At 34.7% G+C, this 14,682-nt stretch overlaps 1 protein-coding gene and 1 long non-coding RNA gene across 5 annotated transcripts in view; one reads left to right on the top strand and one right to left on the bottom strand.

The window, feature by feature from the left end:
- Positions 1-14,682, top strand: part of LOC126864495 (protein Wnt-1-like) — a 76,965-nt gene that overhangs the window by 58,300 nt on the left and 3,983 nt on the right. Inside the window, exons 2-6 of the mRNA XM_050615913.1 lie at positions 111-291; positions 6,538-6,661; positions 7,294-7,451; positions 13,360-13,537; positions 14,334-14,565. Coding sequence (XP_050471870.1) covers positions 111-291; positions 6,538-6,661; positions 7,294-7,451; positions 13,360-13,537; positions 14,334-14,565 — 873 coding nt within the window. The remainder of the gene's footprint in view (positions 1-110; positions 292-6,537; positions 6,662-7,293; positions 7,452-13,359; positions 13,538-14,333; positions 14,566-14,682) is intronic.
- Positions 2,715-6,361, bottom strand: LOC126864661 (uncharacterized). Of its 4 annotated transcripts, none has more exons than XR_007689282.1 (3): positions 5,900-6,361; positions 4,386-5,595; positions 2,715-4,287 (listed from the first exon to the last, which is right to left on the bottom strand). It is a non-coding gene; the product is annotated as an uncharacterized LOC126864661 (long non-coding RNA). The 4 variants fall into 4 exon arrangements; XR_007689285.1 differs by having other exon boundaries at positions 2,715-4,501; positions 5,153-5,595; positions 5,900-6,359; XR_007689286.1 differs by having other exon boundaries at positions 2,715-4,501; positions 5,385-5,595; positions 5,900-6,347.

The following is a 14,682-nucleotide window of genomic DNA, read 5'->3' as shown; positions in this document are numbered from 1 at the left end:
GTATTTCCGTAAATCTATCACTATAAGTTGGTTGAGATTTCGTAAGAAGGTTCACGTAAGAAATCGAACGATAATAACAATAATGGTTGCTGCTTCCGGGATTGTTTCAGGTATCTGGGTGTTGAGCCACGGCTGAATAGCGGATCAAGTTCTGGAAGCGGTGGCGATGGTCAAGCGCAGATCGTTGGCGCGGGTGTGATCGGGCCGGCAAGTGCCGAAAAGAACTGCAAGAGTGTGCACCTGACCGCGAAGCAGCAGGCGATATGCTCCCGCTCGCCTCCAGTCCTGCAGGTATTTACCTCACGGCAGGGGCAACCTCTCTCCTTCACCGTTCGGATTAATGGCCGGGGAAGCACGCGGCTAATTCGATTCGCCGGCCCTCCGTGCGGCCTGTTGGCCGAACGTTTACGACATTGTCCGCACGATCTTTACACTTTGTCGATTTTTCAAAGGAGGACCGATGAGAAATCAATATTCCATTTTTTCCTCATTCTTATCTTATTTTTATTTTTTTTAAACGTTCTTTTTTTTAGGTTAGTTTCTTAATTGATCAAACACTTTTGATATTGTTCGTACAATCTTTACACATTTTTTTACCAATTTTCCAGTGGAGAATCAACGAGAAATCAGGCTTTCGATCGTTTTTCGTCCTTTTTTTTCAATTTCATTTTTTTGCGTAGATCAGAATTTTATTGGCCAAGCATTTGTGATATTGGCCGTATGATCTTTACGCTCTGCGGATTTTTCAACAGAGAACTAGTGAGAAATCAATTTTAGATTCTTTTTTTGTCACTTTTATGTTTTCTAAGGGGGTATTCTGGTCTAGAAATTTGAAAAAATCGAAAATTCTTTTTCATATTTCCAAAGTTTAGACATTCAAGAATATGCCCTTAAAAGGATTTTTCAAAATTTCAACTATTTTATGAGTTACAGCCATTTTTGTGACGCAGCATCTGCTTCGGTCCGACCGGAACAAATGAACAGTAAACGGTAGACGTTGTCCGAGTAAACTTGTCTCAAAACTTTAAACGCGTTTTTCTGGAAACTACTTTTTTCGAGTTGGCGTGCACGATATCTCAAGTTCTAACGAACCGATTTATTTAAAATTTGGTCTGAATATTCCTTATATACTCCTCTATCGTCCGGACCACGCTCAGCTCAAAATCTTTAATATTACTATTTTTTAAACGTTCGGAATTGTGAAAAAAACGTGCGAAATAAGACATTTTTTATCAAACGGCCGTCATTTTGTGAAAAAATGTTGTATTGACTTTTCCAAGATTCAGACGATAGCGGCATCCATACTAATTAAGAATCTGTTCGCTTTCTTTGTTTCAAATGACCAGAAGGGTTGATATCATGCACGCCACGACACCCCATTTTCTTGGCAGCACTCACTTTGCCAGCTCGTAACTTTTTAAATATTGAGCTTTTTTTTCAGTGAATTTTTTACGTAATCTCGAAATATCAATAAACAAACGCTAAAAAGAAGGATAGCAAAAATATTTTTTGTTTCGCTTGTACAGAGCTTCAAAAATCGCCCGAGATTCATGCCTCTAGACCAGAATACCCCCTTAATTCTCTTTTTTTTAATTTAATACGCTGTTGGTTAATCGTTTGTGATATTGTCTATACGATTTTTACACTCTGCTCCTTTTTTTAACAGGATACTAGTAGAAAATCAATTTTAGATTCTTTTCCTCTTTTTTCCTTAAAAGTCGAACTATTGGCAGCTATAGCGTAAAACTTATACCGAAGAAACTAAAATGGAGGGGAATTGCATGAAGAAGTTAAAGTTTAGATAATATTGCCATAAGTGAATCAGTGGCAGAGTGAGCATTTTGCTGCACATATTTTTCGTTCCAGCAAATTTTTCTTTACGTTATCTAACGCTAATTAGGTGATGAATTAAACATTCTCGATATAATAGCGTATAAGGATGAATTTTTCAAGGATTTCTTTACTTTCCAAAATTGATTCCCGAGAGACATAAAAACCATAAGATTTTAGTAATAATAACAGTTTCTCTGTGTTACCGCCATCGAATTTTGTCGTTAAGGTGAACCGAAAGTATAATTTTGTGAGAAACCTAAATACACGTGCGAAGCATTTAATTTTCGAAGATGGAAAAATCAAAAACGAAAAAATGTACAGCATCGTTAAGGGGCGAATAGCATAATTTCGCATTGAACCGTGTCATTAAATATGCATACGTAAAAGGGAGGTCATGGACAATTAAATGTTACAGGGACGTTCGACCTTTTCCTCGGACGCTTTCTTTTTCAATTTCTATGATGATAGCTATTTCATACATTTATTCTCTCGAATTCTTTTGGCATTCTGTTATTATATTATGTTTTTCTATTAACTCTTCATCTTCAAACACATTCAAATTAAACTTTCTTCAGATGAAGAAATAATAAATAAATATGGTAATAAATAATAATAATTGTAGTATCGTAACTACTATAGTTAGTTTGTTAATGATAAGTGGATTGAACAGGTGTTAATTGAACAGAAAATAATGTTCGTTAAACATGAACTAATCGCAGCAAACGTATAATAATCAACACAACTAAATAATTAATCAACGACTCTTATCAACGCAATCCACACTCTTTGACATCTCAACTCGTACTGCTGTTAATTCGTTTATTGTCCTCTTCCCCTCATCCCCTTTAGCCCCCTCATCCATGATACTACATAATAATAATACAATAATTTATTGTATATCAGATCTTACGTTTATTGGAAAAAGCTTCCTTAGCATACCGGATTAGTTTCCTTAATATACATTTTCTTATTTTAAAAATAATTATTCTAGCATTTCTTCACGACTGTTTCTTATAGCTTACATTAGACACAAATGTAGTATACATAATAATAATACAACATAATATAATAACGTTTAATTGCGTTTGAAAACAAATATAATATATATAACGTAACATAACATATAACACAATAATATACAGGGTGGTTGGTAACTGGTGGTACAAGCGGAAAGGGGGTGATTCTACGCGAAAAAAGAAGTCGAAAATATAGAATACAAATTTTTCGTTCGAGGCTTTGTTTTCGAGAAAATCGACTTTGAATTTTCGCTCGGTACGCGTGCACTTTATCGCGTCTCGTTACAACGGATCTCACTGTAGATCGTTGTCTCGATGGAAAAATTAAAAGAAAAAAATAAAAAAAATTTTTATTCTATATTTTCGACTTCTTTTTTCGCCTAGAATCACCCCCTTTCCGTTTGTACCAACCACCAGTTACCAACCACCCTGTATAACACAATACTCGCTTAAAACAAAATATGGAAAGATATAAACACACGCATCAAAAGATACGAAAACAAAATGTAAAGAGATATAGATTAGAAGAATATAGATAGAAGAAATAAATTGAAATAAAATTTAGAAAGGTGTAAACACACATGTGAATACATGTGTTTCAAGTTCTACGGTGATGTAGAGGGATAAAAAAATGATCCGGGATCGCGAAGGGGAAAATTGAGCGTCGGTGGAAAATGGCGCGAGCGCACCGGTGAATTCGCACGATTCTAAAGAACTCCCGGAATGCAGCGGTCGAGTTGTAGCTTTCGTTTGCCGCGCCTGCAATATTTAATACTCGAGCTCTGGAACAGTCAGGGTCTTCAGTGAACCCTACACGACCTCCTTTCGAGACGCCTCGCAGTCGGTAAATGAAGTCGCGAATTCTCTGATCTTGGATCGAGCCTTGGATCTCCGTGAAACTCTGTTTCTGCCGTTGTAAATTAGTTTGAAACAGCCGAATATTCCAAATGTTTGCGAAAGTTACGTCTACGAGATGGTATTTCAGTTATTTCAAACAAATTTAGTGGAAGATTTGTTTGAGATACCGAGTAGAAACATTATTCAGAGCGTTTAGGCCAAGAATAATTCGTACATTATGTTTTAGTTCAAGAATTATTGCTTGGAAATGTAGCATGATTTTAAGAGAAGTGTAACGTGATGCATGGTAATGCTTTTAGAAATGAAGATGTTTTGGAAGATTTAGTTTTTCAAATAAATATATTTCTTATGAGAAAATATTAAACACCATGAAATTTTGAGCAAATATTTAGCTGAAATTTTGAAACGAGCACGTTTAAATTTCTACCATGTGAAGATATTCTACAATTTTAACGAATACTCAGATTTTTAATAATCACGAAATACGTCCATTTTAATAAATGACCAAATTATTTAAATTATTTCATTGTTCCTCCAAAAAGAAAAATTCCCTTTAACAGGAATCAGAAATTTGCGTGTCCTAAAAAATTGAAATTGTACAATTACAAACTCCTTAATTGCTACTAAAAGTACTTAATTATACATATATTACTTCAAATGCTATAAAGTGAAACACACTCATTTAAAAATTCCAACCAACAACGTCAAACCTTATCCGACCATTTGCTTCGACTTTCTCCTTGTACCATTTAATTCTACGTTCATTAAAAACCAACACCGAGCACAAGAATTCACTAAAAACAAGAAAAGTAACATTTTATTAGGGATACTTTAACATAACCACATCAACATGAAAAAAATGTCAATACACGAGTATTAAAGTGCTCACAGCATTCAACGGTACAGAATTTACGCTATAATCTCAAAAAGTAATAAAATTCTAAATAATACCTGCATACTAAAATTAACTCCCCATACCAAGGGTCTTTAACCTTTATTCCAAGAAGAGCACCTGCACCGGTACATTTATGACAAAAAGCATCTTGCGTGTTAGGTTTACAGAACTGAGAGATGTGAGTTTAGTTGTTATGCTATGTACCCAATTTAATTTTTAAGTGACGTATTTTTGAGTAGTTTCTATTTTATAAGTTGAAAGCATTTGCAAGCTAAACTTTACACTGTGTAATTAATTTAATGTGCAAGTAATTTGCTTTTGTATAGTTTAGATTTTAAGAGAAAAGGTTTTGCATTTGCATTTTCTACTTTACTATACTGTAGTGAAAGAAAATAAATTTTGAACAAGTGGATTAAAACTGTATGCTTTAGAACTGGTCTAATTTATAGATTAATGTATCAACATCAATGTGATATAATCTAAGAAATTAAGATCAAATACAAAAAATCAAATGCATGTTACTATGCTACTATAATTAAATTCCAATTACATAAAGTCTTTGGCAATCTGTCGCAGCCTGCGACGGTTGGATGGCATGGCCGGTAAAAAAGCGGTCAAATGTTGCCCAAAATCGCGTTTACCTCTGCCTAATGCACAAATCTTGTCGTGGTGGGGCAGGGCAGAAGCAGTGTTCGTCTAGAAACCGGTGTCTAGGTAAACTCGTGGCTCGATATATCTCTTTGAACGACGCCGACTACCTTGCTTTTCCAAATCTTGCTTACCGACAAAAGACCACTCTATGAATATTCATAACGACACCGCGACGGACGTTTAATCCTCGGACGATTAACCAGATACACGTCGAACGATCCTCGATTTGTTTCGTGTCGAAATTTCGGCCATCAAGCTGTACGTGTTTTCTTTTTATCTTTCTCCATCTCTATGGTCTTTATTCTGACCATGAGTTGACTTGGTTTCAGGTTACGAGTTTCGCTGGAAGTATATATGAGGATACTGTTTGTTGATTCAATCATTGTCCAAAAGAATTGTTTAAAATTTCTGTGTAATAAATGAAATTGAAAATGAAGTTGATATTGATTTATATTCGTCATGACTGTTTGAAATGTGATTGGTGTTATGAGTGGAATTTGGTACTTTGAGGTTAGAAATTGATGAAGCTTATTAAACTCCGTTTTCAAGTTTTATTATAAAACAACTATTTGTAATTGTTTTAATTATAAGCCTCTTTTATGTGTACCTGAAATTGTTTCCAACATTTCTCAAATTTTACACTTACCACTTACAAAGCGTTCTCTAATTCTCCCAAACACGTAACCTAAATTAACATCGTCCAACGACAACAACAATTTCCGCAAACAATTTCTAATCAGCATTAATCCCAGTGATCGAAGCCGTATTAATTTCAACCACTTGCTATTACAGATAGTGATTACTAATTGCACGTCAACAGATTCTCAATAGATCCTAATATAGAACATGTCCACCCACTGACACCAGTTCAATTACATTCTAATATTAGAATCAACATTAAACGAATCTAATTACAAGCTTACTATACTAGTTACGTAACATATTTGTACATCCTCAACCAATTAATGAGAAACGATATATTGTACTTTCAGAAATCAAACTGATCTCTATTTTTTAAGAGTTCTCAATTTCACCAAAACAAACATATAATTAGAGTTTAACACATTTTCATAAATCTATTTATTACAGAGATATATAAAATATCACAAGCTCCAAGATAAATTTTCGAAAATTTATTTATCTTTGTAATTTGTAATTATCATTTTTCTCTGCATTTTAATTTATCAAGTTGATCAGCATGGTTTTTGGAAGACTCGTATGTATGCATATTCATGTGAAATTGTTTTCTTTTCCATTCGTGGTTTTCACAGTTTTTACTTTCAGGCAGTCAGCGCGGGCGCGAGGTTGGCCATTGAGGAATGTCAGCACCAGTTTCGGTCGGCCAGATGGAATTGCTCCATCAGCCCGGAAAATCCGGACAACATTTTCGGCGGTGTGATGCTAGTCAGTAAGTAAAATCTTCGTCTTGAAGGGAATAAAGCTTAAGACGCATGCGCAGTAAGAGGAGATCCTCGCAAAGTGGTAGCTTAAGATGAAGAGAAGTTTTAGTTCGACGTGAAAATGGATGTATTCAGAGGTTATGGTTGGCGTATTTGAAGCAGGATGGAAATTTGATTTGACAGTAGGTTTTTGGTAACTGAGGATAAAAGTAGTAACTATAATAACACTATATATTCAATTTATATTTATATAAGCATATACTGTAATACACATAAATTCGTATGTAGATACAGACACAGATGTAAACATAGATATAGCCATGATTATAAAGGTAATTAAAGTATTTCTCCGAGAAAATGAGATTCTTAGGAATTTTGTTTAAACTTTAACTACGTGTTAAGAAGCGTACAATACGGAACACGTAGCCCCAAAGCTTTCATATTTAACACATAATGCAATCCAAAACAATTAAAAGATATCTTTTCCCCGTGAGCGAGAAATAATTTTTTTTAATTAAACCTCTCACGGTGCAGGTGTAGCGGTATAATTTTGTTTTTTATTAGAGTAAAATACGCTAGCAGCTTGCAGAAAATGGAAAAACTTGTGCTACAACGGAGAAATTCCGGTGCATCTTTGCAGACAGTCGCGAGGCAGCGTTCGTGTACGCAATATCGGCGGCGGGAGTTGCTTACAGTGTCACCAGAGCCTGTTCCAGGGGCGAACTCACCGATTGCTCGTGCGACAACCGAGTCAGAACACGCCACCCGAATAATTGGCAATGGGGCGGCTGCAGCGAGGTAATTTCCCCTCTATTTGTATTCCCTTCTCCTTTGAAAAATAACGTGCGGGCAAATGATACCATAAATTCGACTCGTCTTATCCTTTAACCTTCCTTAGGCTTGTTCCTTATAAAGAAATCTTTAATAATATTACTTGCTGTTAAACTAACCTTACCAGGGCCGGTCAAACGACCGGTTTTAAAATTTAATTTAAGATTGTACATCCATTGTTATTTCTTTTGCTCATCTAACTTTATGTTATATTAATTCTTATATTATCTGATTAATCAATTTGTCGATTTTTGTTAATATAAGAGTTTACATAAAGTTAGATGAACAATAGAGGTAACAATGAATGCACAATTTTAAATTAAATTTTGAAACCAGTCATTTAACCAAGCCTGATAAAATTAGTATTAAAGTACATGATGATATATATATGAAGTGGAAATATTATACATATAAGCTTTGATGAGTTGGTAATTAAGTTTTTAATTTAAAAATTGGAGATGATACAATGTTCTTTTTATTCTTGTAGGTTATTGGTTGATTTATTGAGACTTCATTTATATGATACAGGATAGAGAATGGTTTAGTTTGAATAAGTCATGATATTTAAAAAGATAAGAGACAAATAGTATAGAGGAGAATTCAGTGATTATATGATAGCAATTCTGTACTGCTTGAGAATATAGTATATAAACGATACAATACCTTTTTAGAGAATTGAAGTCTTTAATACTACATGTATTTTGTGTCGTGAAAACTACCATTTCGTTTATTAAATTTTTTGTATTACAAACGATACAACCACTCTTTCTTACAAAAATTACAAGGTACTTAAAACTATATGAAAATACATTTATTAAATTGTGTTTACTGTATGTATAAAAACATACTATTATATCTTGCAAAAAACAATTGCATCCTAATAATATATCAGAATATTATTCTAGTGTTTAATTTCATAACATGAAGCAACATTTATTCGGGAGTATTTCCACCCTTCTAAAAACCTTGGCAACTTAATTAATTTCGATTCACTTTAACGAATTCCTCTCTTGGTTCTTACGCAACAACGTCCGTTAATTAAGCGAGGCAACGCGCGCAGACGGTCGAATTACATCGCGAGCGGCGAGCTTAAGGCGGCGTTTTCAATTTCGTGGAAACACGAAACCGGAGTCGCTCGCGAGTTCTTGATCAATTTTCTTCTTTTCACTTTATCGTGTATCGATCGTAAATCAATCTAAACGGCTGCCGTGGAACTTAATGAAATTCCGTTCCGCCGACAAACGACGATTATTTTCCACCCTTTTCAGGACTGAGGAGAACAGACCGGTGTATACGTAACAGTATCCTTTTCTTCGTGTTCCGCGTGCAGGGGGCAAGGGACAAACCCCTCACCGATACAGAGAACAACAGTGGTTAGCTTTTTCTCGGGAACTGCTGGTACACTAGAGTCGACAACGCTTTCAACGCTTTTTTTATGCTTTCTTCTCGAGACAAATAGATTTTAAATATATAGCTTAATTACTTAATGGAAATTTTAATAATGTTGGAAATAGAACTTTGAAAAATATTTTACAATTTCTTTGTACGTTGAAATTAGTTTGAGGTTATGAATCTTTTTCCTCTTTAAGAAGAATTTTGGAAACTTATTAAAATTGAAATATTGACACTTTCTGTTGAGATTTAGTGAGATTTTTCTTTTAATGAAATCTTTAGATATTTTTCATTAAATTTTAGGAAATATCTTAGAATTCTTTTATCGACTAGAATTTTATTTGAATGCATAGACTATTTTTTAATAGAGATGTTAAATGGAATAATTTAGTAAATTAAAAATTGATGTAGAAAGTTAAATATATTTCTATTATATACTAAAAAAAATATTCCATCTCTGAAGCATAATATGAATTATTTGATAAAGTGGTCGGCCGAAATCAGTGGAAATTAGTTAATTTGGTGAAAGAGGCTTGACTAGGGTAGGAAAACGCTGTTTCATTCTGAAGTATATTAACTTCGAATCAGTGTTGTTAGTAGTTTATGGGCGGGAAACGTGGGAATGATGTACAGGGTGAATCTCCGTTATCTTGAGTGTTTTCGTCGTTAATGAGCCGATCAAAATGCGTTTTATCCAGAATAAATTGGACTACGGGTTGTATTATATATTCATGATTTCACTACGTTTTTTATTTTGTTTTCTAGGGACCTTAAGACTGCTATCATTTTTTACGCTAGATATTCTTTCTAAGATATTCTTTCATGTGAAGCAAATTAAAAAATTATTATTTCATAAAAAAACATGTAGAGGGTGCTACAAAGATATGGATCTGAAACTGAAAAGAATTTTTGTAAGCTATCAGAAGTGAAATAGAAAAAAGTTGCCCAACTTTGTAAAAAAATACATAAATTTCTAAACTTTTATAGCCATACATAATATATATTTTAATATTTAAAAGTATATAGATTTCTCTACAATAAACATTGATAAAATAATCTTTCTTAAGATTCACCTTCACCCACAATTTTATCAAATTATAATAAAATAACCTTTAGTAAAATGATTTTTAGTGATTTCTTCTGAAGTAACTTTTAACGCAGTTGAACATTCTCTGAACTAACGTCTGTATAATTTTCATTTATCAAAATGAAAATTAAATTGATTGAAAATTGAATGTAAATTTTCATTTATCAAAATAACTCTAGCTTTCTAACTAAAATAATCTTTTCCAAAATTTACCTTTATCAACAGTACCCTCAGATTAAACACTTGTGTCATTTGTATTATTTTATCTTTGAATGCTTTGTATAATAGTTATAAATAGACACCCTAAAAAGAAAAAATAGAAATGACAAATAAAAAAGGAGTAATCTAAGAATCTAGTTATTTTGTTGACCCTGTAGAACGGAGAGGCCACCCCTGAAGCGCACGGGCGAAGCACTGCCCCGCACAGGCATCCCCAATTTGTCGTCTCGATCTCAGCACGGTCGGTCGACGTAAACCTTAACCCTGGAACGAAGACAAAGCTCGTCCTGTAAACGGATGCATTTCATGCGTACGGCTGACCCCTTGTAGACATTGCTAGCTTACAAGGGGATTAAGGGGGCTAAGCTTGTTAAGTTGCAACAACCCGCCACCTCCTGCCCCCGCACACAGCCCGGACATATCGGCCACGTAACTCGGAACGTGAGCGATGCACATGAGAACGTAAATACGTGCAGAGAGAAAAAGAGAAAGAGAGAGGGTAAGATAGAAGATAAATAGAGAGATGGGTGGAGAAAGGGGTGGAAGAAGTGGAGGGCAATTGGAGACACGATGCTCGAGGACAAATCGTGGACGAAAAAAATTGATGGGAGCGGGGTGGAGGAGCTAGAAAAAGGAAATAAATGGCGATAGAGAAAAAGAAGAGGTAAGAAAGTAAGTGAGGATAGAATTGTACCAAAGGGTGTAAAGTATGAAAATGAGAAGAAGTAAAGGTTGTAATTTAACAAGATTACAAAGATTATAAAGAAACAAGAGTGGGGAAGAGGAAAAACGGATAAGAGAAGAAAACATTATATTAGAGGTGCAAGGTATGATAGCGGAAATTGAGAAGAAATGAAAAGGGAAAAGAATCGAAAATTAGAATGATTACAGAGATTATAAAGAAAAAGACGACAAAGAGATGGAGGAATTAGAAAAGGGGAATAAATAAAGCGTGAAAAGGGGATAAGAGAAACATAAAATTGTTTAGATATTTAAAAGAAAACAGAATGATATCAGAAAACGTAGAGTATTTAGTAGAAGAATATAAAAAAAAGAATTTATGAAAGATAAGAATGAAGCAGAAAGAACAAAACAACAAAGAAAATAGGCACAGAAAGTAAGCAGAATTTTGCAAAAAGAAATCTTCTTCAAGAATTCCTATCCAAGAGAGCAGAAAATCTCCAATTCTAAAAGAAAGGAACAAAGAGAGGAAAGCGTGAGAAAAGACAACAGAGAAAAGGCGAGCGTATAGCGAGAAAAAAAGGCGGGCTAGACAGATGACCGAGGGAAAAAAAGAAGAGAAGAAGCAGCAAGAGACGGAAGGAGGGAGACACGTGCTCTCGAGGAACTCACGTGGCAGGAAGAAGAGCGGGAAGTGTCGGGAAAGTGGCGCTGCTTTTACCTTCGGGATTACCCACTCGCCCACTTCTGCGGCCTCTGGCCTTTCCCAAGTTCCGGGCACGGATTCCTTAACAAGCCCCGCTGTTCTATCCCATGGGATACCACATTTCGTCTACGGCTTCAGCCCGTTGACAGATTTCCGAGATAATGATGTTTGCCGACACTGTCGTGCCTCGAGCTTGGCTAACGAATATCGCTACCACCGTTATACCTCTCGTCGATAAGTCGTCCGTTTGTTAGTTGGCGCTTTCAGTTGGAATTTCTTACCCTCCAAACGAACAATGCCTGTTTAAGGAAAAGCGGTTTAATGCTAAATCTTAACTGGGGAAGGATTAAATGCATAAAAGCTGTCCGTTAGCAAGTTTGCAAAAGACATATCAGTGTATAAAAGTTTCTGGTGAAATAGATTTTTCGTCTTATATTCTAAAAGCGATGTCTTTTCATCTTATATTCTAAAAGAGATGTCTTTTCATCTTATATTCTAAAAGCCATGTCTTTTCATCTTATATTCTAAAAGCCATGTCTAAACAATTTTAAACAATATTGGTTATGAAGAGATGACAAGAAAAGGAAAAGTTATATGCAGACTGTGGATGTTTATGTAAATTTATATTTTTACCAAAATATTTAAACGATGTAGGTTAAAACGAAATTTGCTTCATCTAGTATAAATTATAGTATGCTTTGAACATTTTATGTAATTTTCCATGTCCCACTGTGCAAAATGTTGCATCGTCGAGTTTTCCATATATGCATAAAAATCTATACTATCTATCTATATAATTATATACTATTAGTTTTAAAATTGTTTGAAATACCGCTTTTGAAATATAAAGTGAAAAATATACCCGACTCTATTATGCTCTCTATGCTATCCTTTGCACTCTATCACATTTACAAGTTTGTTTTAAAGAAAAATGTTATTTATGATTTTTCTAAATCGAGGGAATTTTAATGGGTTCCTTTCTTCTTTAAATTCCCAATAGAAGCTCTCGTTGCTAATTGTGGCCCTTTTTGTTGATCAAGACAATTAAAAGGTTTTGAGATCATAAATGGAAAAAATTGAAATTTTCAAGTGGATGAGAAGATTACATGGAATCTTGCATTTGATAGTATACTGGTTGAGATTATTGTTTCCTTTTTCCTGTGGGTTTATCGTTGGCATCGAGAGGCAGATACATTACTAGGTCAATAGTGGTTCGAGTGGTGCTCGAACCGTCGAGTATTGCGAGTTAGTTAGATAAAAGTAGCGCTTAACGAACGAATATATATATATGCATATATGTATAGGGAATCGGTGATCCAAGTACTGCTCGATACTGTAACGAGTGTATTGTTTCAGTTAGATGCATGAAGGGCTAGCAATCAGTTTAAAAATTGTATTTAACAAACAGATACATTTTCGATCACAGATAAATCGACTTTTTATCTTTTCTCTTTAAATAACTATTCTTTTTTCCTTGTTAAGATATTCATGAAACATTTATCTCCTTAACATACTTACTAAATATGTAAATATAAAATTTCCCTAGCATTCCAATATTTTTGCATTCTATTGATTTTTTAATACTCATCACGAAAAATTCCTAAAACAAAGTAGAAAGTACCACTGCTTTATCCAAAATTTAATTACAAAATATTGCGTTACTTTCTCAAAGCTACACCTTTTGAAAGTTTACTCCAAAAATCGTGTCGACTTTTACTAAAACAATTCCTCTGCTCTAATGTCATATTAGACCTAACCTCATAACAAAACCAATTTTGTTCCTCATTCAGGACATCCACTTCGGAGAGAAATTCTCGCGAGAATGGTCTGATAGTAGCGAGGAACCCGTGAAGGAGGGTGTGCTGCACGGACCAAAAGGGCTGGCTGGCCAGCTGATGAGGAAGCATGATAGCGAATCTGGCAGGCGCGCGGTTCGCTCGAGAATGCAACGCGTGTGCAAATGCCATGGTGAGCTATTAACGTGTTATACAGATAAGGTCCTCTATCTACGCTCTTATTTTTCATTCCTCACGCTTTAACGACTTAGGATTTCACCAATCCCTTGCCTTTCCCCACTCCACATCTCGTCGTTGGTTCGCTGCGTTCATGCGTGTACAGATTCATGGGTAGAAGAATCTCTCCTGAGACCTGTTTCAGCCTCAAAGCATGCCGTGAAAAGAAGGAATGTGACGTTCGTTTTATCAATCTCGTGAAACCAGCGGCTATTCTTCCTTGTCCGTTTTTTAGAAGTTTTCATATTGATAATTAGGTTTGAAAAATAAAGAAATACCAGGATCAATAAAAATACATGTGTAGTATGATAAAGAATACTTGAGGTAGATATCAAATGTTTGCTTTAGATACTAAAACAATTAATGCGTTTTTATATAGGAAACAATGAATAGCAGGAAGTGTTTGAGTCACAAATTTGTGATTTACTTGTATTTCAATGTACTTTTTAAGAATAAAGGAGGTTTTCAATTGTAAGGTTAGAGAATCTTATTAGACTTGTATTAAAATATTGCTTATTGAATTTTATATGTCATAAAATACTCTGTAAAAGAATTCCACAAATTCAAAACATTACTGTAGTTCTTTATGCCTTTCTGTACTCTTCAGAATCTTAATACAGATGTTCCAAGTCCCTAGTAAGTTTTACCACTTTAAGTTTCTTAATGTTCTTCATATTACATATACATACTTATAATCTTTTCTTTTTATTTTTCTAAATGTCTATTGAAACATAATTGTTTTATTGTCTTAGGAATGTCTGGGTCATGCAGCGTACGCGTCTGTTGGAGAAGACTGCCGGCATTCAGGGTGGCTGGGGCAGCGTTAGCCGCGTTGCACGAAGGAGCAGCGTTGGTACGACTGGCACAACGTGGAGGTAGAAGACCAGCGAGATTGAGGCCTGCTCGTCCAGACCTCAAACGACCTAATAAAACGGACCTAGTGTACCTTGAAGATAGTCCTGACTATTGTGAAAAAAATATCACGTGAGAAGTTGAACATTACTATTTTTTATATTATTTCTTTTATACATTTATTTTGTATATTAAATTTAAAACTAAAGCACTTATTAAGTTAAAATCGTACTATAACATTTATTTTAG

This window comes from Bombus huntii, chromosome 1 (assembly GCF_024542735.1).
Source record: "Bombus huntii isolate Logan2020A chromosome 1, iyBomHunt1.1, whole genome shotgun sequence".
NCBI lineage: Eukaryota > Metazoa > Arthropoda > Insecta > Hymenoptera > Apidae > Bombus > Bombus huntii.
The sequence above is the reverse complement of the archived record's forward strand: the minus strand, read 5'-3'. Positions and strand labels throughout refer to the sequence as shown.